Source organism: Carassius gibelio, chromosome A7 (genome assembly GCF_023724105.1).
Source record: "Carassius gibelio isolate Cgi1373 ecotype wild population from Czech Republic chromosome A7, carGib1.2-hapl.c, whole genome shotgun sequence".
NCBI lineage: Eukaryota > Metazoa > Chordata > Actinopteri > Cypriniformes > Cyprinidae > Carassius > Carassius gibelio.
In genome coordinates, this window is record NC_068377.1 from 36,489,618 (window position 1) to 36,515,416 (window position 25,799).

At 37.6% G+C, this 25,799-nt stretch overlaps 2 protein-coding genes across 4 annotated transcripts in view; one reads left to right on the plus strand and one right to left on the minus strand.

The window, feature by feature from the left end:
- LOC128017418 (calpain-1 catalytic subunit) overlaps positions 1-25,799 on the plus strand; it is a 213,335-nt gene that overhangs the window by 20,610 nt on the left and 166,926 nt on the right. The window lies entirely within an intron of this gene.
- Positions 3,784-25,268, minus strand: gal3st3 (galactose-3-O-sulfotransferase 3). The gene is made up of 3 exons (XM_052602815.1): positions 24,928-25,268; positions 8,428-8,525; positions 3,784-7,613 (listed from the first exon to the last, which is right to left on the minus strand). The coding sequence occupies exons 2-3, from the start codon at positions 8,508-8,510 to the stop codon at positions 6,344-6,346; spliced, it is 1,353 nt and encodes a 450-aa protein (XP_052458775.1). The 5' UTR covers positions 8,511-8,525; positions 24,928-25,268; the 3' UTR covers positions 3,784-6,343.

Consider the following 25,799-nt stretch of genomic DNA (forward strand, 5'->3'; position numbering starts at 1 on the left):
TTGCCACTTGTGCAAGACAATTCCAAATTAGATGACGTCTGTCAGTTAGCATCTAATTAAATCTGGCCATGAAATCATCACTAAAAGCTAGAAAAGAGCCTTTACATTCATTCTTATAAGTCAGTCTCTGACATCACAGGAGGTTCTGCGTGGGAAAACCAGGCGCTCGCATGCATAGATTAAGAGTAATGAGCAGCGGCGTGACAGTAGGGGGTTCTGCGGAGAACCCATCCAAGGGGAACAGACCCCATTCACACACCGTAATCCAATTCTGAGAGCCGACGCTCCTTCGGAGGCCCCGCACAGAATGGCCGGGCTTGATTTCAGACTCGATTGCAGTTCTTTAAAAACTGGAGCCTGAAGGGGAGGTCATATTGCACATTTGCACACGCACAAAAACACAAGCTGCCCTGCGGCATAGTGACTAGTGAAAAACAACTCGGATTACCTAATGTCCATGCGCTTTTCTTTAGGGCTTGATTTACAAGGGGCTTTCAGAAACACACAGACAGGGAAAAAAAACGAGAGCTATAGATTGGAAACGGCCTCCTAAGGGCCCCATATAGGCGATGCAGTATTGATGTTTAATGATGGCACATCTGCCTTCATTCGCGCGGTGAAATCGGAGGCTCTCTCGACCCTTCTGCTAATATTGAGCCGTAGCTCTATAGTAAAGAGCAAAATCCTGTTCATCTTGGCCTGTGAGTCTCTCGATGGCTCGTCGACGGTTTTAATCTCTAGGCACGATGTCGGTTGCTGTGCTTTACAGCCCGATAAACCAAATGAAGTGGAGAATATTTATAAATGTTTTCTATTGTACTACATTTAAAAATGTAATGTTTTCCTGTGATCAAAATTTTCAGCATCACAACTCCAGTCTTCAGTGTAACATGATCTTTAAGAATCATTCTAATGTACTGATTTACTGCTCAAGAGACATTTCTGATTATTATCAATGTTGAAAACAGTTGTGCTGCTTCATATTTGCGTGGAAACATTTAGGATTCATTTGTAAACAAAGTACAACATTTATTTGAAATATAAATGGAAAGATTTTAAATGGTCTTACTGCCACTTTTGACCAATTCAGTGCATCTTTGCTGAATAAATTAAAAAATTAAATAAATCACGCTGATCCCAAGTATTGGAATGGTATGTGTAGCACAATCCACAATATCTCAGCAGTCTAAAGAAGTCTTAAGATGGCTGCGACAGAGCAGCACCGCACAAGCTGTTACATCTTTGCCCTAAGCGGCCTGCAATCTACACAGTCACAGTAACATTTTAGCATTTTTTTATATTAAATGTAATTATCAATGAAGATTCGGGAGGAGCGCGTCAGATACTTAGCCTAATCATCACAGGTGGACCACAATCAAGTAATCAATCCCACAGTATAAATATCGCTGACTTACCTCTATCCATTGACGGTTTATCAGCATCCCTCCTCCACCCCATCTCCTCACTTCAAGTTCACTTTACAGTATACGGGGAAGGGGGGGTACTCTAGGTTCGGGCAATTCCCGAGCTCGGAGCCCTTCCCCGGACAGCACGCCAAATACGCATACCATACCTCAGCTAATTATATGTAAGCGTGAACTAGTGAAGCATGTTTATTAAGCCATTTCCTCAAAGGAAGCATTGACCGAAGGGCACACACACATCCAGTACATTCCTCAGGGCAGTTAGGCTTATTTATTCTGGTGACGGAGCTGATTTCTAAAGTCTCTAATGGCTGCAGGGTCTGTAAGAGTTCTGAATAATTCACTTCCAAACACCAGAAATATTTAGTCTGTTGCTGAAAGATCTTGCTCAGAGACTAAACTCCCAGCGTGTGTGTTTGTGGCATTGAAGGGCTTTAAATCTTTACTGCTTGGTGTTAAAATCTCTCCTCATCCTTCCTCTGCCTCTCATATCTGCCGTTTTTCATCTACTGAAGGGTCGTCTGCATCCACTCTTCTCCCACACACACATTGTTCCAGTCTGTTTGCTGGAGATTTCCTCTGCCATACTCTATCTCCCTCACCTCACTTTTTCTTTCTTTCTCTTACTGTCAGCTTGTGCATTTTACAGCTTGTTAAATTCAATTTCTGTAAAATCTATGTATTCTACAAATAACATGTTTAAGGTTTAAAGTGTAAAATTTTTAATTAATCTAAAGTGATCACTGCAAAAATGTTATGTTAAATTAGTAAAACTGAAATAAAATATAATGTAGAGTTATTTTATTTCAGATACATTTCTTCAACATTTCTTATTTCAACATATTCTTATAATATAATAAAAAAAATCCTCTAAAGTTCAGACTATAAAAACTTAAATCCAAAAACAAATTAAGTTAAGGTGAAACTGATGCCTACCTCTCTCATCCAGCACGAATCCAAATGTTTCCATGTTCCCGATGTATCTGGATGTTAACATATGATTTATTATATACTGTTTGTACTTTCATCAACATAAAACATCATCCTTCACATCGGCTATATCAGCACCGTGAGGCACGGTCACGCTGAACGCAACATGTTGTACAATGGAGCAGTGTAACTTTTTATTTGTTTCTGTATTTTACTGTATTTTATTTTGATAAAGGATACAGTAATGTACATCAGGCTTTGATATGATGTTGTGTGCGCCGTAAGGCATCAGCGCGATGGTCATACCAATGCTGGTTGGTTATACAGAAGCAAGACATTATTCAAAGCTGTCAAGCTTTTAGGAAATAATTAAACTGGTAAAGCTTTTGCAAAATAAAGAAAACTACTCTCTGCTGTTTCATTTTCCTTTCCGAAAACTTTGGAATATGTCACAATTTAGCAATTTTTTTCTTTTGTGTGTCGTTAATCTGTCAATATGATTTAAGCGAAATATATTTAGTGTATATGCCTATATTTTATCTAAGCCTATAGTTTTATCCATTCACAGAAGTGCTGCAGGTGCGTGTGATCTGTTGAATTCCTCTCACAATATCCTCACATAAGGGCGCTGCATTGCCATTGCGACTTGTCAACATTTTGTTCGTTTCCAGTTTTCGTTTTCGTTCCTTGGACCGGTTCAGAGCCCTGATTAAAACAGAGGCTGGGGGTTGTCCGCCAACTACAACGTTCAGTAAAACGTCTGAATAATTGAAATCCAGTAGAAGATTTTGTGGGGTGTTCTGCCGAATGTTCAGCAGTTCATCCCTGCTGAAACTGATCGTGTTTGATAAAAAAAAAAACACGAAAAAGGAACAAAAAGAGTACAAATACTGGAGAGCCAAGCACTGAAGCAGCCGAATGTGGCGCCCTCGTGACATTGTAATCATCACTCTAAATAGCACTCTAAATAGCATACTAAATGGGGAGGTCATGGCCTAGAGGTTAGAGAGTTTGACTCCTAACCCTAAGGTTTTGAGTTTGAGTCTCGGACCGGAAATACTATGACTGTGGTGCCCTTGAGCAAGGCACAGAAACCCCAACTGCTCCCCCTTGCCCGTAAATGGCTGCCCACTGCTCCGGGTGTGTGTTCATGGTGTGTGTGTGCACTTTGGATGGGTTAAATGCAGAGCATGAATTCTGAGTATGGGTCATCATACTTGCCTGAATGTTCTGCACAAAACCATGTTGGAGAATGTTGTATTTGACACTTGAATTAGAAAGCATATCAGGGTGTGCCAGAATTGTCATAGCACCGCTTCTAATGCTTAATCCTGTGTTAGTAAAAAAAAAGTTAACTATCTGTCAATTGAACTATTAGTAGACAAAAAGATTAAACTTTATCACTCGAATCAAGCACGTGAGCCAGAAGGATGTTGTTTTTCCAGCTTTAATGCTCAATGTTTTCACATCTCTCATTACACAGCTTCAGAACCCAACCTCTGATTGTCAGAAGCATCTTATTCAAAGCCCCTAAAAAGTAATTGAATGCAGCAGTTAAATAAATAGTGTATGGAAGAATGAATTTGATGGAATAACATCTATTGTCATCAAATCATCCAGCACAAAAAGCATGAAAATCTCTCTCTTTATGACAAGGTCATCTGGTTGCACAGCAGATTCTTTGTATACAGTAAATTATGGCAAATCACTGCATGCTTTACTTCTAATTCTTCTCTTACAATAGATCAGAGATAACTAAAAACACTGAATTGTCTCCAGCATTTTCTACCAAGAGGGTTTCTAGCCCAAACAACCCTCTACATTGCAAGTAAATCTTTACCTGGGCAACTAAATGATGTCTTATAGCCAATGTCTAATACATTCTCAGATTTTACTCGCTAGTGTGTGAGTTGGAAGCTAAGGGAAAGTTTAGCACAGATATATTTTAACTCGCCAAACACTCTCTGACTAAGTGTTTCAGAGTTTCACTCTCGATCAAGCGATCTGTGATATTTTTCAGTTCATATGAATGGATGTGCAACGCGCCTGTATTTGACGTACCTTAAACAATAAGGCGCATTACTCGCCGTCGCTTTTTCTCACACACACACACACGTGATGCTTTATTCTACATACCTTAATTTGACTAGTAATTGTGTTATGGTGCATATTGCTATGTTGCTCCAAATACTAACTCTCTAAAATACAGTATGTCTGAAGAAATACGTAAGATGTTTCCAAATGAAGGGTGAGAATTATGATTTTTTTTTTTAAAAACCTAATTCCGTACAAAGGGAATTCTTATTGCGGGAAAGTTCAAGTGAAAACAGCAAATTTAGTTTCATCCTGTCCAAGAATACATTTCCCTTTCTTTGAACAGCAAAGAAACCAACGTTAGAAACGATGTACTTTGAGTGGCTGTTCTTTCAGAGGTATTCGGTTTCTATTTGGTGCCCTAAATAAGTGTTTCCCAACTATGTTAGTGGAGGCACCTCAGCAGTACACATTTTAGAGGTCTCTCTAATCTAATCAATAATTTCAGGTCTCAGAGTCACTATTGAAGAGTTAATTATGGTGTGTTTGTTTAGGAAGAGTTACAAATGTGTAGTATTGGGGTGCCTTCAGGAACAGGGATGGGAAACACTGGCTTAAATTTATTTCAAAGCCACTTCTGTTTTGCAAATGCAAACCAGCTGAGAACCACTAGGTTAAAATAAATAAATGTAGTGTCGCGGTTTAATTGTAAAGACACAATATTCAGATTGGAGCAATGTTCTTACATTCAACTGGCATTACTCTTCATCAGGGTGGCCACTGTTTGTTCGTTCACCAACCAGTACATCTACATTACAATGCCTTTGTTAAGTGAAGCTCCAATAAAGAAAAGTTAGACACCCTACACAAGTATGCAATCAGGCATTGTTAAAATGATTTGTGCACAGCTAGAATAGTTTGCATTTACTGTGTAGAGTAAGTCTCTACAATGTGGAGCTGATATAATTCAATTACCCTACATAAGTTATATATTTGCAAATGCACTGCATTATCCCAAAAAACACAATAAAAACACATCAAGATGAAACTAACACACTGCTCACTCTGGTTTTTGATTATTCAAAGTACATGAACTGTTTTGTCACCATTCTCGGCTTCTAGTCAAGGATGAACCTCTCTGGCCTGGTCCATAGTGGCCTCATAAAAATGTAGGGCTGTGTAACCCTAGAACTGCCCAAGTAGAGGCTAAAGTTTAAATTATTAAATATTTAAATGTCCTTCGAGATGGCTGCATCATCATCGACACATGATGCTGGTTTTCTGGACCACAACTGAATGGTCAGTTATGGTGATTTGTGGCTCAGGTGCAGCTGACAGTATGTTGATAAGCATGTGTAAAAGTTCACTCAAACAGAGTGCCGTTGGTAAAAAGGAAGCCTCATAATGCTCATTATGTGATTACCAGAAAAAAAAAAAAAAAAAACAAAGTCACACCAAGTTGGTTTGTAGCTGGTAGTCTAACAAGGTAGTAACTAAACTTGTCATTTAAACATCACCAGCAGGTAATACACCTGATCAACCTTCAATACAAGCTTAGACCAGCAATGACATGAGATTAGCTTCAGCTACGTAGCTATAAACAATTTAAACTAGGTACTAACTTAAGCTGATTAAGGATTTTCTAGAAGGGAAATGATGGCTTAAATACAAATAGTGAGTGATGGAATGTATGTGGAGAGATGGTCCTTGAGAGATTGAGACACATTCCAGATGTCAGGCTTTTAGACTTCAATGTATATTTTCCTTCACTTTTATACTTTTCAAGTTGAGAAACACTCTAACTTTTAGAACAGTTATGTTGTGAGTGCATGTTTGGTTGTGCTCACATCCAATAAAAATGAGGTATGACCTCAAGCTTTCAAGTAATTCCAACATCTCATGGACATTTAGCTGCAAGGAATGGGGAATAAAAGGAAAGAAGTTTAACCATCCTTTTACACTGGTGATTGGGAAAGCCGTAGTGCTCCTTTGGTGCTCTGAGACATCGTCTTTGAGGTTCGCGGATTCAAACTCCGGGATTCTTTGTGTGCCCGTGCTTGTCCCACAGTTCGTGAAGTCTGCTGAGAGCTCCGTAATGGAAACCTCTTTCGATAACGTAAGGATTCTGATCGCAGCAACAGCCGTGTGTATTGCACTTCCGGCATTATCATCTTTAGACACTCATCTGGTGGAGGAACACGGCCTTTTTGTGTCATGTTAACTGGTAAATCATATCCAACGATTGCCACTTTTGCACTGGGCTGCCAAGGCCGTAATTCCTTATTCATGATCTGTGCAGCAGAGCGAAGTGGTGGCAAGTGGCCTCCAAAACACCTGTGGACGAGTCGATCACGAAACTGACGCAACAGCTGGACTTCACGCTTAACGCACGATAGTCCCAACTCTCTCAGCTGTCGCCACAATGAGGCATTGAAGTAATCATACAGTATGGAATCTATAGCGTTCCAGGCTCTGATTTTGGCTGTATTTTCACTGGAAAGCCTACTCTTGGAGTCAGGCGTGCGCATGTTGAGACTAACGTACAGAACGTCGTTGAGATCCCAAGACAACAGGCGGCGTAGCAGCACCAAAGATTCGTCAAAGTATTCCGCGATCATAACCAAGGAGAACACTCGCTCCATCTCTGTGGCAAATCGTCTCGCATACGCTGGCGCCTCTGAAGATGGCCGGTCTTTATCTCCGCCTAGGTCAAAGGTCAGTGTATTTCTCGCATACATTGAATCCTTCTCTTCTGGACGATAGTAGCTCCACGGGTGGTCCAGGAAAGTCTCTAAAGAGCCATTTGGAACACGTTTAAAGCTAAGACAGTACTGATTGAAGTAGGTAAACAGAGACTCAAACATTGCTCCCGGTTCCCGCAATATCGTGATGTAGATTGTGCTGTTGGGCATGAGGCGTCGTAGCTCAGTCCGGCTGAACCGTAAGTGACTGGTGATGATGTCAGGTGGTGTGGTGTGTGGATGAACGAAGTGGGCACTGAACGGTCGAGGGTAGCAGAACTGGTGGTCACAGGTGGTAATAGGCAACGCCACAGTGAGGTTGTTGCGTTCAGCAAAGCGGAAGAGGATGTTCTGCACAGTGGAGCTGGCGGTTTTGTGCGTCTTCAGGAAGGCTACACTGGTGTGTTTAGCAGAAGGTCCACCGCTGCCCCGGGTGGAGGAGGCCATAGAGATTGGACAGCCAAACCAGAATGCCTCCAATGTCCTGCAATCAGAGGGGGAGAATTAATGCAGAAATCAAGAAAACACAGTAAGTTTTCAAAATCAATGATGAAAGATCAGAAAAATGGAAAGGCAAAAACAAAAATACCCTACTGATAAAACGTTTGCTGATTTCAGCTGGCCTGTCCTGGTCTGGTATGCTGGTTTTTGACATTTTGTGGATTTGGTCAAGTTGGTAAAACAACTAAACCAGCCAGGATCAAGCCAGAATCAAATGGAATAGAATAAAAACAAATGGTGGCAGAAATGAGGAATGAGTAGTGATGCTCTGAAATTTTGGCGAACGCAAATATTTGGCCAAAATAGTTTTTGGACACCCAATGCCTAAAGCCAATTCACACTGCATTTTCAGTGATCGGTGACAGGAGGTTACACCCACTTCAAGACCTAGCATGCTAAATATCTAGACCTCTTGGCGATTTCCTGCTGTGTAAAATGAGTTTAGTCTGAAAAATACATCAGCGATGACCTACAGCCTACGCAGTGTGAATTTGATAATTCACACTGTGTAATTGTCACTCGTGTAAATTAGCACCAATTTGCCTTTGATTTCGGATTTGTCGGGTATTTCGCAAAACAGTTGGCAGTGAAAATCAGGGCTAAAACCCTGCAGTGCGAGCTCAGCATGAGATGCATTTTGACTGTCAGTGTCTTCATGGAGCTACGAGAGCTACATCAGCTGAAGTATGTATCATTTTTGGCTGAACTGGTAAAAAAGAAAAACGTTTTTTTTTTTTTGTGCATCAATAGGAACGAGGTAGGGACAAATGGAAGGATCATTCTTCAAAGGCTCTTACAAGTTCAAGTGACCCCCATGGTGCAGAAGAAAGCTGACAGTACTGATTGCAATCAATGCTAGGAATATCTTCTTCTGAGACATCTCCGGGTTCTTTCACTGCAAAAGAGAAGAATGGTAATTTACAAGGGTATACGTTTCTCATACATTTAACATGCATCCAGAACACCAAGTATGTTCTCTGGAGCAACATAAATTCAAGTGTTTTCTTACAAGCTGGATCTCAAATTGAAAAGTGCCTTTTTTTAAATGTTTTGGGTCATTCAAACAAACATGTTCAGAGACAAAGAGAACACACAAACCTAGAACCAGGACAGGACAGGTGTCACGTATTAGCATTCAGGCAGTATTGCCTATCTAAGGTTAACAAAGTTTTGGATATCTTCCATACGAGTCAGGGCCACCTCTTCTCTAGGATTCTAATTACAGTTATCTCACTTTCCCTTTCTCTCTCACCATATCAAGTGGCACTTTTACACAACCTGGCTTTACTGTGTATCCACTGACCAAGCCCTGATACTACTCTAGTTTAATTAGCATTACAAATGGTGTAAGCCATTTCGCTTCCGATGCCAATCACACCTCAACAAGAAGTTGAGTCCAACACCGACTAGCTGTCTTGGCCCTTTTTCCAGCGGTAATATAAACCATCACCTATGGCATGAGCGTGTGGTCCCTTAAAGGACAAGTCACCGTCATTTATCAGCACATATGTAACTGCGTGTGTTTCGAATGATCCTGAAACATCTGGTTATCCATGAGAGCTGCTCAGATTATGTACAAGGAGGGAAGGTTTGGTAGAGGTATTGTGCTTTTCTGTGCAAGAAGAAAGAATTAATTAGAGGCAGAGGAAGACACGATTCACCCACACAACCATCCACCTACCTACGCACAAGTATGCAACACCACAGTGTGAGATAAAAGAAATTACATTATAAATGCCCAGATCTACAGTAGTTTCAGATTTGGTCATGAATTTTAAAAACGTTATGTGTATCGACCCTAGACTAGGGTAGAAAATCACATTCTCGATGACATCAAAGATAATTCTCTGCATAACTCACCAAACAAATCTTACTGTGTTCCTGTTTATTCCTACCACACTCCACTCTTCCCCAGTAACATTATAGCCCCTGTATGTGTATTGAATTGCACTGTATATATTAATAGTCTATCAATAAAGGTTTTTGCCAGTGGCTGATTACAACATCGATATCTAGATCATTGGATCCAAACCAGGGGGCATCAGCAAACTTTAAAGGGCCCTGAAGACTTGACTTGATTTTGATTCACATTTTTCTTGGAAGAACCAGGTTCCTTGGAAAAAAACTGGATATAAGAGGAAGAACAAACTTTAAATTGTGAACTTTAAACCTACAAAAGTCATGTAAACCAATCCCCCAACATCAGTGCCTTACTGATATTTAAATTTGAACAGAACAATCATATAAAAAAATAATAAGAAAAGGTTCTGGTAACACTTTATTTTAAGTTGTCTTTGTTACACATAACATGTATAAACTATTATAACAACAATTAATTATTTATAATTACATGCAAGTAACCCTAAGCCAAATCCAAACCCTAACCATATAGCATTGGTATTTAATTAGCATTACTCACTACTTATACGTCTAATTACACCATAACAAGGACACCTTAATTAAAATAATGTGTAAACAAGGTTTGTGATTGGCACCTGTGTTTAAATGAAGAAACATTAATATCCCTGGAACCTTTCCATTCCACCAAAGGTTCTTTAAAATGGACTAAAGGTTCTTAAAATGTCTTTCACACTAAGAAATAAAATAAGAACTGTTCACTGAAAAACCTAAAATGGTTCTCCAAACCCTTGTTTGAAACTTAACTTATTTTGCATATCCCTGCATCCATTTTCCAAAATCTAGTGTAAAACCTTCAAAAGAGGGTAGAAGCAAAGAATATACACATTTAACTATGAATTATATATTAAAAACATCATCTTCCTTGAAAATAAGACGTAATCCCTTCATTGGTACACTAAGACCAGTAATACCGCGACAGATTGATGATCATTCCCTGTCATTCAAGCCACACAAAGCCAGAGTTGAGGGGAAGGCAAGGAGATTAGAATCCGATCTGTGCTGTTTTGTTGCAATCAAGATGTGGCTTTTGGGGGAAAACAGAGAGTCAAGCTGTGATCGGACGGTGCTGAGTGGTGCTATTGTAGAAAGACGCTCTCTGGAGAAGGCGTCGAGTTACTGTGATACATCCAAGCTTGTGTGACCAATCCAGCAGTGACGTGAGAAACATCCAGCCAGGCATGCAAAGTGATAGACGTCTGGGATACGCTAGGGCAGATATACACTCTAAAAACAAATGTTCTGAAGTTATGACAAATTCTAATAAAACCATGTTCAACCAACAAACTACACTGGGTTAGAGGACCAATTTTTAGCATAAAAAAAGAATTATGCATATATATATATATATATATATATATATATATATATATATATATATATATATATGTCAATGTACAGTAATTAATGTGATTCTGCAGAGGCGGTCTTTCATTGCACTATTACGTCATAATGTGACTAAATCGATTCTGATCTTGGTTTCAATAAAAGCTGTTTTTGGACTAATGAGGACGTTTTGAGCTCTGAGACCTACAGGGTATTTTTTATAGTACAATGACCTCTTAAATGTTAACACATCAGGGAAAAATAGATTTCTCAATTCATGATCCCTTTCAAATCAACAGCTACTGTAGCACATGTTAAATGTGAATTAGTTCATATAAGGTATTACTTGTCACTGGCATTTTCACAGTCATTGGTTGATTGAAGGTTTAACACCATGCCACCTTCCTTGGCTTTTGTCATGGCGAGCGACGAGCTTTTAAAAGTTTACTTTGGATAAAAACCTGTGCACAGTCATGGCTCATATAGCCACCCAACACTTAGCCATAAGCGTTTCTCTTTAGCACAATGGTAACAACAAACATCACTGTAAAGTCTTAAATGTCAAACATAAAAGCAAACGCCAACAGGCTTTCCCTTAAAACACACACACACACACACACACACACACACACACGCACACACACACACACACACACACACGTTTACTTAACTATCTAAATGGGGACATTACATAGACTTCTATTGTTTTTATATACAGATAGCTATACACTTTTTAAACCTAAACCCACCCCTTCCCCTTCAGAACACTTTCTGCATTTTTTCAATTCCAAAAATACTTTGTTTACTTCATTTTTATACTAGTTTTAAAAATGAGGATGCCCCAAAATTGAGGTTTTTGGCAATTCTGTCAGGTTGTGCTTACTTTTGAGAACATATTTGTCCTCAAAATATGGTCAGGTTGGAACACACACACACACACACATGCACTCACACACTTATTTTAAATATTTATTCTCCATATCCAGTCCTATGTAAAGCAATGCTGGGATCTAGAACTGCACTGACCAATTTTCACAAGTTATTAAGACAATTCCAATTCCACTGAAACTATGCAGTAATTTAAGTGGTGGTAAAAGGTCCCCTGATATATGTATGTAAGGAGTGTAGGAATAGAGACATTTACGTATGTGGCTATTGCGTTGACATTTTCTACTTGCTTTTCTGCACGTGATGATTTCTGGAGGGCAGAAGGAACTCGAGGAATCACAGCATCTTTGCAGTTCATCAGTTTTGCACTCAGGGTTGACCACAGAAACAAAGAGTGTAGAAAAGACCTATAACCATACTTCATTCTGACAGGAACGAGGCTGTGAGGGATAGAGGAGTACAGTGCATTCAACGGTTGAGCAACATTCCAGTCATTCAGCTGACAAAAGGCTTTTCCAAAAAATGCTTCGAAGGTGAAACCTACAGTACTGTATATACAGTAAACGTCACTGTAAAGAATGTAAGTCTATGTACATTTTTATGACATTTCACATATTTTTCTAAAGCATCTCACAAAAAATAGTGCCTTAGAAAACCCAGTTAGTACGGCAAAGACGACCAAGAAAAACTCCCACCAGGAACTAATCTATAGATTTCAACCACTGAATGTATTCCTCACAGAGCATTTTCAGCTGAAACCGTATGAACATTTTTCAGGGTCATTATTCATGTCTTAAAATGTTAGAACCATCACTGAAGTGGCTGCCCTGACACTTTTTTAAAGCATGGGTCAAGATGGATGCTGCTTTTTACCGAAGCAGCGTTCCTTTTAAAAGATATGAGCTATAAACATGCAATGCTAAATAAGTCCAGCTGTAGATAAAAACACAAGATTATGGTGAATATATCATGTTTTTTAAGCATAATTTACCTTTAATTTCTTTCTCTTCAAATCATCCAACACATCCCAGACCGGACTCCACAACTATGTTACTCCTTTCTAACTTACAAAATACAGCTAAATAGACAAACATTAATATCCCTGGAACCTTTCCATTCCACCAAAGGTTCTTTAAAATGGACTAAAGGTTCTTAAAATGTCTTTCACACTAAGAAATAAAATAAGAACTGTTCACTGAAAAACCTAAAATGGTTCTCCAAACCCTTGTTTGAAACTTAACTTATTTTGCATATCCCTGCATCCATTTTCCAAAATCTAGTGTAAAACCTTCAAAAGAGGGTAGAAGCAAAGAATATACACATTTAACTATGAATTATATATTAAAAACATCATCTTCCTTGAAAATAAGACGTAATCCCTTCATTGGTACACTAAGACCAGTAATACCGCGACAGATTGATGATCATTCCCTGTCATTCAAGCCACACAAAGCCAGAGTTGAGGGGAAGGCAAGGAGATTAGAATCCGATCTGTGCTGTTTTGTTGGAATCAAGATGTGGCTTTTGGGGGAAAACAGAGAGTCAAGCTGTGATCGGACGGTGCTGAGTGGTGCTATTGTAGAAAGACGCTCTCTGGAGAAGGCGTCGAGTTACTGTGATACATCCAAGCTTGTGTGACCAATCCAGCAGTGACGTGAGAAACATCCAGCCAGGCATGCAAAGTGATAGACGTCTGGGACACGCTAGAGCAGATATACACTCTAAAAACAAATGTTCTGAAGTTATGACAAATTCTAATAAAACCATGTTCAACCAGCAAACTACACTGGGTTAGAGGACCAATTTTTAGCATAAAAAAAAAGAATTATGCATATATATATATATATATATATATATATATATATATATATATATATATCAATGTACAGTAATTAATGTGATTCTGCAGAGGCGATTCTGATCTTGGTTTCAATAAAAGCTGTTTTTGGACTAATGAGGACGTTTTGAGCTCTGAGACCTACAGGGTATTTTTTATAGTACAATGACCTCTTAAATGTTAACACATCAGGGAAAAATAGATTTCTCAATTCATGATCCCTTTCAAATCAACAGCTACTGTAGCACATGTTAAATGTGAATTAGTTCATAAAAGGTATTACTTGTCACTGGCATTTTCACAGTCATTGGTTGATTGAAGGTTTAACACCATGCCACCTTCCTTGGCTTTTGTCATGGCGAGCGACGAGCTTTTAAAAGTTTACCTATGATAAAAACCTGTGCACAGTCATGGCTCACATAGCCACCCAACACTTAGCCATAAGCGTTTCTCTTTAGCACAATGGTAACAACAAACATCACTGTAAAGTCTTAAATGTCAAACATAAAAGCAAACGCCAACAGGCTTTCCCTTAAAACACACACACACACACACACACACACACACACACACACGTTTACTTAACTATCTAAATGGGGACATTACATAGACTTCTATTGTTTTTATATACAGATAGCTATACACTTTTTAAACCTAAACCCACCCCTTCCCCTTCAGAACACTTTCTGCATTTTTTCAATTCCAAAAATACTTTGTTTACTTCATTTTTATACTAGTTTTAAAAATGAGGATGCCCCAAAATTGAGGTTTTTGGCAATTCTGTCAGGTTGTGCTTACTTTTGAGTACATATTTGTCCTCAAAATATGGTCAGGTTGGAACACACACACACATGCACTCACACACTTATTTTAAATATTTATTCTCCATATCCAGTCCTATGTAAAGCAATGCTGGGATCTAGAACTGCACTGACCAATTTTCACAAGTTATTAAGACAATTCCAATTCCACTGAAACTATGCAGTAATTTAAGTGGTGGTAAAAGGTCCCCTGATATATGTATGTAAGGAGTGTAGGAATAGAGACATTTACGTATGTGGCTATTGCGTTGACATTTTCTACTTGCTTTTCTGCACGTGATGATTTCTGGAGGGCAGAAGGAACTCGAGGAATCACAGCATCTTTGCAGTTCATCAGTTTTGCACTCAGGGTTGACCACAGAAACAAAGAGTGTAGTAAAGACCTATAACCATACTTCATTCTGACAGGAACGAGGCTGTGAGGGATAGAGGAGTACAGTGCATTCAACGGTTGAACAACATTCCAGTCGTTCAGCTGACAAAAGGCTTTTCCAAAAAATGCTTTGAAGGTGAAACCTACAGTACTGTATATACAGTAAACGTCACTGTAAAGAATGTAAGTCTATGTACATTTTTATGACATTTCACATATTTTTCTAAAGCATCTCACAAAAAATAGTGCCTTAGAAAACCCAGTTAGTACGGCAAAGACGACAAAGAAAAACTCCCACCAGGAACTAATCTATAGATTTCAACCACTGAATGTATTCCTCACAGAGCATTTTCAGCTGAAACCGTATGAACATTTTTCAGGGTCATTATTCAGGTCTAAAAATGTTAGAACCATCACTGAAGTGACTGCCCTGACACTTTTTTAAAGCATGGGTCAAGATGGATGCTGCTTTTTACCGAAGCAGCGTTCCTTTTAAAGATATGAGCTATAAACATGCAATGCTAAATAAGTCCAGCTGTAGATAAAAACACAAGATTATGGTGAATATATCATGTTTTTTAAGCATAATTTACCTTTAATTTCTTTCTCTTCAAATCATCCAACACATCCCAGACCGGACTCCACAACTATGTTACTCCTTTCTAACTTACAAAATACAGCTAAATAGACAAAAACATCTTGAACCTAAGTTTTTAACCAGCAGATTGAATTTAAACATGGCAAAATGTGCTAAATATAGTCGAGAGTACATAACATTTATAGTTTAAAAGTATATGTGGAGCATTTGGAGAATGGAAGTCAATGGCTACCAGCAACTCATGTAGGTTTGGGAAACAAAATTCATTTTTTGGTGAACTACCCCCGTTAACACACAAATTCTGTTGTTGTCATTTAAAATACTGATTATTCAAATCATCTGAAGCTCCTGAACTTTAAAAGATCATTTGCAATTCAATTCTGAATGAGGCTCAACCCGGCTGTGAATAGAGCTTAAAGTTACTTAACCCAAAACACTCTTCCAATGGACAACCTGTTGAGATATATTCTCCACAAACACATTACTAAGAATGGGTTCGTTTACATTTAGATTTAGTTTTGTTTTTCAAAGGTGTCACCTAATCCAACGATTTGACAATATGTTAAACTTCTCTAGTTCCTGTTTAAGATGAGGAAGCTAGTTTTTGTACTGGACAGGACTTCAGAAGAAATAAATGTCTGAGGGAACTGCAACAGAATCCTCAGAGTTTTTCACACCACAAAGCACTTCTAGAGTATTTTATTGTATTCACAGTTCAGTAAAGCATGAAATATCCCCTCTCTCTCGGTCGGCACATCTGATGTGGCATTATTGTCTAAATCCCCCCAAAAGAATCAATCTGGGAAATGAAGCTAGAAAATGAGCCTCAGCAAACCCCATCCATCTACATCCACATCTAAACACATACTCGCAACTAGAAGTTAATAACTTTTTTTTAAATGAACTCTTTATATTTAGGTATATGAGCAGATATTTGACTTTAAGAGCCTTTTCTGAATCTATATTTCCTCTGTGCTATTTCAATGTAGATGGTTTGAGCAAAGTCAAATTATTTTGTTGGAAATACGATGTTCACTGTTAAAGGTTTCAAAGGGTTTTTACAGTAACTTACTGGTTAAACCGTTGCTAGCAAGTTACTGTAATTAAGATTTACTGTACCATAAATTTATTTCAGTTTTACACTAATTACATGGTACCGTAATCACGTAATACAGTGCAATTACTGTAATAAAATCCAGTACACTACTGTAATTCATTAATTTGAATATAGATTTTATGGTTTATATTTTTATCATACATTACTATAGTGCTGACATTCAATTCTAACAGACACAATTATTACAAAATATACAATTCGTTATTTAAAACATTTCATTAAAAATACAGTCTTTCATTGCTGGGACACTGACGGCATCTTCACCATTTCTCCTGTCTTATCATTTCTGCAGAGCATTATGTTGTATCCTCTGGATATATCCTCACAAAGAATATGAATGCAACAGGAAAATAATGGGGATAAATATAAGCAGCCAGAGAATACATAGACGAGGTATATTAAAAACCCAGCCGCTGATCCTAAACGTATAGGCCAGGGAAATGTGTTCCCTGAAAAACTAGAAGAAATTACACATTTTAAAAAGCAAACCCCATATCATATGCTTCATTGCAGTGGCCTTTAAAACACACACACCTTGAGAAATGATTGGTTTTAGTTTGTTGTTTTCACAGCACTTAATGACCATCTACAGCAGCTCTGTCAGCGTCCTCTTCACATCGTATGTTTATACCTCACAAAGTGTCCACCGTCCCATCATCCACCCGCCAGTTGCCCCAAATACCCCTGAGAGAAGAGCAGATTAGACACACAGACGTCTCTTTACTTCTCAACACTAATTCCTGCTCTAAGCTGACGTTTACTCATGTTCTTGACTTGTACGATTGCAGTTTAAAAGGGACCATTTACAGTTGTGCACCAATCACAGTCGGTCCTTCTTTTTTAAATAACAACGCATTTGTCAACTAACCAGCTGTGCTAGTTTACAGTTGCAAAAGAACAGAACAAATAGCATTGATGTAACTGTCTTGCAAAGCAAGCATTTTGATATATATTTGAAATACATATTTGACCTATTGATTTAGAAAATGCAGCAAACTCCATCTCTGCAGCTTTAACATGCATTTGTGAATGCAACGCTTTGGGTCCACTTTTAAGTCCATCCACAAAGTACAAGTAACACTTCACGTTATGTACAATTGAATAAAAAAGTTTTTTTTTTCAAGTTTACTTGCATGTCATGCTACCACTAACCAACATCAGAGAACCACAAACATGAGAATATGTCTTTGCAACTCGAAAAAAATCACCTCATTCTGACTTGCTATATCTTTAGGTGCAACTCTGAAACTGAATATAATTATGAAATCAAAGCAGATTATGCAGATTTGCACAAAGATATTTCATTGACTTGCTAAATGTCTCCAGTCGCTCCTAATTATGTAGCACAAAACAGCTAAACAAACTATCTGTTTTCTAGCATCAGTGACAATGAATAGAGAACGAGGATAATTATTCATAAAGTGCGTGATTAACTACTCCTTAAGATTGCACTCTTGAACTCTAGAAACACTTAAAACTGGTGCGCCTTTCCAAATCAGTTTCCAGCATCCAGTACAGGATTTGATGTGTCCTGCACAGAACGAATGAGGCGGCAAGAGCATCCCAACAGGTCATGGGTTCAAATCCCATGGCTTTCGTCTAACTAAATCCCCGCAGACTAAAACATCCCGAGAGGCAGACAGATCTGATCCTCTAGCGCCAGATGAGCCAAGCGCAAGATTGAATTATTGTGAGAGATGTAACAATCAGAGCAAAGCTGTCCGGCCCTCACTAGCGCCAGTTTATGGACTCGAGCAGATGGCACCACCTCTGGTGTAACGCTGCGGGGAGATAAATCAAAGAGATCAGGGTGTGTGTGTGTGTGAGGAACAATGAGTGAAAAATGGGAACATTACATCCAGAAACATTGTGCTGCTTGACAGCGCATTAGAAGCTCACAGTCACACATTATTTAATAATAAAAAAACTTCAGTGCTTAAGGGGCGATAGAGCTTCCTTTAAATGTGCTGTAAGTGTTTGCATTCACAAACATGTCTTGATTAGGTTTACAGGAACTAAAAGAGAAGCAGGGTCAAGGGTTTCGTAAACGGAGGATTGTGAACCGATGAAGAGCTAATTGAGTATCTTGACAGATATCGCTTGTTTGTCATTTCAGAGTGAAGCACAGCACTGCGTTCATTTACATGTGAGCCGCTTGTGATCCAGTGTTTACAGCGTCTCGAGAGTTAAATATGTGTTTGTGAATGCAACGCTGTTTTATTTACTCATTCACATGAATTTCCACCATTTCTGTGGACGGACGTTTACAGCACTTCATTGTCGTTCCACCAAAATAAAAGCTTGAGGTTTGAAATGTTAAAAGTTCAAGGGTTTGAACATTTAGAAGTGAAGAATTTAAAACATAAATATTAGTTTTGCATATTGTAGCATGAAATATTGTTTTTTTTATTATATAGTACAATTGTAATGTAAAATGTATGCATTTCTCTTCATTTTTATAATTAGCATTAAAAGTATCATTATTATTTTTATTATTATTATTATTATTGTCATTACTACTACTACTTATTTTGGTTGGGTTCCTAAAACACCAGAGCCTGTGGTGGACAAATATCACAAGTGAAAAGAGGATTGAGTCCACTTTAAATTCCAGCTAGAAAGTCAATAATACAAGAACATTAAAAAAATGATAATAATATTTATGCTTACTAATAAATCATGTGACCATTAACTGACATTAAAGAACTCTGAACAATTGTGTTGTTAAATTATTGAAATATCACATAACGCAAAATATCACGGGAACTGCCAAAAAAGTTTGAGAACCCCTAGTTTACACTAATACTAACAGTTAGTCAGTTTAAGTCTGCCTACAGCACTTGTAAAGTGGCAGATAAATAGAGAGATAAACAGATGCAGCATCCAGAACAGAAAAAGAGGAAAAGAAGACGTGAAGGGAGCATCAGTGAAGAAAGAGGCATGGAGCGGTCGCTGATATCCACTTACACTCCTGCTGTTTGAGCAGCGAGAGACGCCCTCACTCACCCGCGGGGGTCAACTGCACCGCTCTGTGTCTGCCTCCGTGTGTTTATGGGGTTAATGGATCAGCTGCTGGGAAGGAGCATCTGTAACAGACCAACAGCCAAAGGCCCTTTCTAAAGAGCATTTCATTAATCCTTCAGCGGCCATCCACCGCGACTCTGAGAATAAAATCAATCGATAAAACAAGTGTTTAGGTATGTTTTTGTAAGTGCATGGGTATGTTTGAAATGACGTACTGTGTACTTGTTTTGCTCAGTGTTCAGCTTTTTTATATGCATCTGAATTAAACAAAAAGCAAAAATCTGCAGTATACGACTGAAAATCCCACAATGCAAAGTGCTCAACCTTTCAATGCTATACAAACGACTTAAAAAATAGATAGGCAGATTTTAACATCTTTGACTCAATCAGTCGAACCAAAAATAAGGACATTTTACACATAATAATATTAATAATAACTATATATATATATATATATATATATATATATATATAGAGAGAGAGAGAGAGAGAGAGAGAGAGAGAGAGAGAGAGAGAGAGAGAGATGTATAATATTGTAAAAATAAAGTGTAATTATAAAAATATAAATATTTATCATTAAATAATACATTTTTATTACAGGTTTAAATTACTTGTTTGTGAATATATATATATATATATATATATATATATATATATATATATAATAACAAACTAAATAATTCACTATAAATTAACCATCAAAGTATGTTGGAAATTCAATGCATGAGAGCATTTGTGCACAAAATTGATTTAATTAAATTAATAGTAATAATAATTGTTAATACAAAATTTAGAAAATGCAGTATTTTAGGAATAAATTAATCTAATAATAATAAAAATTTTTTTTTTTTTAGATAACATAACTAGCACCCTATAAATTAAACATCAATCATATTAAAGTCATGCAAGAAATCCTATGCATGACAGCCAGAAAAAGCCCTGGCTGAAAACCAGCTCCATTTTCCCCACACTTAAACCAACAGCTCAGCCTCCGATGCCTTCATTCGAGCACATCTGAAGTTTTCTGAGAAAACAAGGAAAGACTGTAGAGATTCCCTTCTCCATTCACAGAGATGACAGGATGAAAAACACTGCTTTGAAACACAATATCACCGAGAGCACAAAAGCGGCTAATTTCAGTCCGCTGTAACACGGAGATCAAAGTGGAGCCATTTGATACAACAACTGAAGTTTGTCAATGGCAGAAGAGGTTTATCTGTGTTTCACCAAAGAACCAGAAAGTGTTGAAAAGGTTCATGGGAGTTCATACCTTAATATATTCAATAATTACCTCATTAATGATGTTTACTATCGGGAGATCGTTAGCTTAGCTAAATGTCAAGCTGTGTTCACTATAATGGACCAATTGAAACTATATTTACATTGCATGCTGACAGTGACTAACAATAAATAAAGAAAATTGGCCTTTTGACATGCATTTTTCAGGTTAAAATATGTAGTAGTGGACAAAATGATAAAAATACACTACGGTGTAAAAGGAAATATTGGAAATATTGTTTGGAAATATTTTTTATGTTTTTAAAAGAAGCCTCTTATGCTTACCACAGTTGCATTTATTTGATAAAAAATACAGTAAAAATATTATTTAAAAATAGCGGTGTTCTATTGTAATTTATTGTAAAATGTATTTTCAGCATCATTACTCCAGTTTTCAGTCACATGATACTTCATAAAACTTTATAATATGCTGATTTACTGATCAAGAAACATTTCTGATTATTATCAATAACGAAAATGATTGTGAATTATCGTGAAAAGCTTAAAAGAGCAGCATTTATTTGAAAAATAAATATTTTGCAACATTAATGTCTTTTACTGTCATAAGTCTTAAGTCTTTCTTTCCCATACTGTGTCTGTCCCATAAAATAATAACTATTATAAACCGGACATTTATTTTAATTCTTTACACTTTCCCAATCACTATTTTAATTAAAAAAGAAATAATAATAATAATAATAATACACTTAATTAATTTTTTTCTGGATGTTCAAATGATTGATACAGTTTTAAAATCGCGAAAGAGATTTGTGTTTCCTGAGTTTAATGATGCAGACTGCAATATAATTTTTTTTTTGGGGGGGGGGGTCTCTTATTACTCTTATCACTCATTTTTCAGTAGCTTGAGATCCAGATGTAAATTTATGTCCATTATCAAAAACGGTAACATCTGTATAAATTGTAACAATCTCATTTTTATTAGAGGTACACGATAAATATCGGCCGATAATTAATGCGCATTTCGTCAGTAAAGCCAGTTCTCCAATCAAGCTGTTGTTTACTGCGTAAATCAATGCTGATAATGAACGTGGATTTGCGCAGCTTGTCAGTTAACAACGGCTCTGTGCACCTGATGGAAATTACCACTGATTAGAGAACCAGCTTTACTGACGAGATGTGCATTAATTATCGGCCGATATTTATCGAAATTCATCCCTAATTTTTATATGTTGAAATGTAATGATTCTGTAATCTGTTTTAGTTTTATTTAAAATTAACCATTGGTCTTCCATAGTTGCTTACATCTAGATCATGATAATTATCGTTATCGTTTAATAGCTCAGCCGTATGTGGGTGGATGAGATTCATTTTAATATACAAGCAGCTCCCTGATACAGCCAAACAGACATTAAGAGTCAAGCAGAAGAAAACGAGGATGAGACACAGCATCCTCAGAGGGAAATTAACGTAAGGGTCACGGAAAAGGTTGCGAGTTTAATGAGTGCTGCACATTACTCTGACAAACACGCAAGCAGCAGACAGATGCATGCAAGCAAAACAACACACACTTTCCCAATCTCACTTTTCTCCAGAGCAGTGGAGAAGCCACCGGTAAATATTAAATCAGATTCTCACTTTAAATGCCGACACATACAATAACAAGAAGAAACCATGTCCACAACTCACTTTACCTTCTCAAGATACATGCGAGAATTATCAGGAGCAACACAACTCTGGTAACACATTGACTTACATCATAGCAATGAAGGCTTATATTGACCTGATGTTTAGATTAACACCAATTGAAGAGTCTATTAATATTGAAATGGAGTCAAATAATTGATCTCATCCGAACACACACTCTCCTGTTGACTTTCAAGGAGAGCATCGATCAGACTCTCACAACAAAGCTCTTTCCAGATCGATTACTGTAGTAATGTGATATTCAAGCATCAAGATTGTAATAACGTTTAATCTAATCAAGTCAAACAGCAACATCAACGCACTTTGGTAAGTTGTCATTGAAAAAAAGCATTACAAAAAATGGCATAGAAACTATATATACTTATAAATTGCTAGTAAGATTTACAATTACAAAGAAATGGCAATTAACACATTGCCAACATATGCTATCTATTTTGGGAAGAGTTGTTTATATGGAGGCAAAAACAGGTCAAAATAAATTTTAATGTAAATTTAATTTGGCAAATAAAATGTACACTATCTGTTCATGAACCTGAGTTTCGTACATCCAAGATGTAGATGAATTTGTTTCTTCATCAGATTTGGAGAAATGTAGCATTGCATCACTTGCTCACCAATGGATCCTCTGCAGTGAATGGGTGCCGTCATAATGAGAGTCCAAACAGCTGATAGAAACATCACAGTAATCCACACTTATGGCTAAAATACAAATAAAAAATATGCTTTCTCCAGTAAAAAACTCCCATCTCCTGTTGTCTCTCACATCAAATCCACCCATATATTTGTTTTGAGCTGTTTTGGACTGTTTTCACTTGTAAACGATGCTTGATCTGTCAATATTTTTCACTGCAGTACACATTATCATGGATTATGGACTTGCATTTTGTCTAGAAGCAATGGTTTGAAGTTAATCAAACTTATTAATGGTGGATTTTTCCCCCCACAACCACATAGCTTTTTGCTTTCCAAGAGATGTTAACTGAGGGACTGGAGTGTTGAGGATTATTGTGATGTTTTTATCAGCTGTTTAGTCTCTCATTCTGACGGCACCCATTCACTGCAGATCATCCACTGGTGAACAAGTGATGCAATGCTACATTTCTCCAGATCTGTTCTGATCAAGAAACAAACTCATCTACATCTAGTATATTCTGAGAGTGGGTATATTTTCAGCAAATGTTCATTTTTTTCATCTTTAATAATCACACGCACTCACTGCTGCTGAAACGAGTGTTTCAGGTTCAGACTCGTCTTCATCTAACATGCACAAGGAACTGGGCTGGTAATATAAGTCCGCTGAAAGTCACTGGGATTTCGACCTGGCTCAGGCAAGACCTCTGGAGACCAGGCTACTCTGGTGCCATGTCACTATCTGTTGTGTATTGAGTGCTGGAATCAAATCATGAGTTAACCCATTAGCATTCCTGTAAAGGAACACCTGTAAGGCACACCCAAAGGAAATTGTATGCTTTCACTATCACAGCAAGTCTAACTGGTATTGAGTGAAACAACTTTGAACGAACAGATACCTGCAGATGACTATAGCTGGGAGCACTTCGATCACAGCATGAAGCCACGTTAGCAGTCTGACAAAGACACTGAATGCACTGATTTTTTTTTTTTATTGATGTTTTATGCCATGATGTTATTCCTCAAAAACATGCAGTGTACCGCGGGCAACACAGTGAAATGCTTACAGGTTAAAACAACTCTTTCTTTCCTGGTTAGTTAATAACTCTTTTTCTCTTCTTATAAACTCTACAATTATATACATATAAATCTGGTTCCTTTTAGTTCAAACTGTATATCATTTAATAATCACCTCTTTTATTTAATCATTTTTTAAATAAAAATGTAATTCCTATTTGTTTCATCTACATTTGTTGTATTTCCTACATTTGTTCTGGTGCTAAAAACAATTTGATGTTTTCTTTAGGAGGAAATAGGAACATCCAGACTTCCATTTTCAACAAACTCTTGTAAAGCATTGGTATTTATCTGACTACTGAATCATTAAATCACTATAACAGCTTTAAATAATCATTTCAAAACTTTTTTAACACATATACACAAGCCTTTTTTAAGATACCCCAGTGCTAAATTGACATTTTTATGCACATTTCATGCTTAAACTGGAACAAACATCATTATAGTCATTCATTCGAATCATCTAGCTGATGAAACCGGCTGGTCAAACACATCCTCACTGGGGAATCTGTCATTTAAAACCTGATTTACAGCATGCAGATCAATATGCATAAATCAGCTGGTCATCACTGTTAATCAGAGAGATGAATGAGGGGACGCCGACGCGACACGTTTGCTTTCAGCTGCAAAATGCATCATTAATGCAACATAAACCTAATATCATACTGTGTTTGGAGACAGGTGTGCTGTCAGTCCAGACCACTGAGGGTGATGAAGGAATAGCAGCCCGTTGTTTTCTCACCCACCTCTGACTGATAGCAGGATGCAGTCTGTGATCCGCGCTCGTCCGCGGTTATTCGCGCTCCGGGTCGAAGGACGTGACGCGCTCGAGACGCTGTGCTGCTCGGTGGGTCATCTCAGCTGATATCGGCTGCTGCTGTCTGTCATCAGAGCTTCACGCGACTGGCTGCTCCGAGCACTGACGCACGCGCGTGGAAGATGCACGCATCGAGAGGCGGAGAGTCGAGGATACAGGGTCTGCAATTAACTTCTTACCTGCTGATCGAGATTATATACCGTTTTTACCAGCCATGAGAAAATATCTCGCATTATCTCGACAAAACCGTTTCGTCTCAATGACAAAAATAACTAAGATGTTTTCCTTGCATATTCCTGGTTATTTGTAGGCTACATCCGAGTATAATGTGTTACTGTTATGTAAATACATGGATATCCTCCTGTCATCCAGCTATGGAGTGTTGTGCTCTGTAGAGGACATTATTTTAAATCTTAAATCTGGATGTCCCTTAAGAGATTTCTGCATGACCACTCTCTCTCCTTGGGCTTTAAAAATGGCTAATTTATTGGTCAAATTCAATGTTTTGTAATGACAGTTTTAATCTGACTAATTTTACAATTGTTTGTCATAAATCAACATCTCAGGAAATTGTTATGGGGTTTGGAATCAAATGAATGTGTTTTTGATTTCATAGATGTCCACTGTAGAGGACGACCGGACTAAAACATGTTTATTACACACTTTAGGAGACGCAACAAATGAAAAGGGAAAGAAATTATATTTCAATATATCCCTATGAAATATAAGATATTATAATGAAAATTGTGCCAATAATTACTCCCATTATTAAACTTATTTTTTGTTGCATGTTGCAAAAAA

Excerpts from the sequence above, each read along its gene's own strand:
- gal3st3 (XM_052602815.1), bottom strand. The coding sequence starts at position 8,510 with ATGTCTCAGAAGAAGATATTCCTAGCATTGATTGCAATCAGTACTGTC. Across the intron at positions 7,614-8,427 it reads CATGGGGGTCACTTGAACTT|GACATTGGAGGCATTCTGGT; the intron begins GTAAGAGCCTTT and ends CTCTGATTGCAG.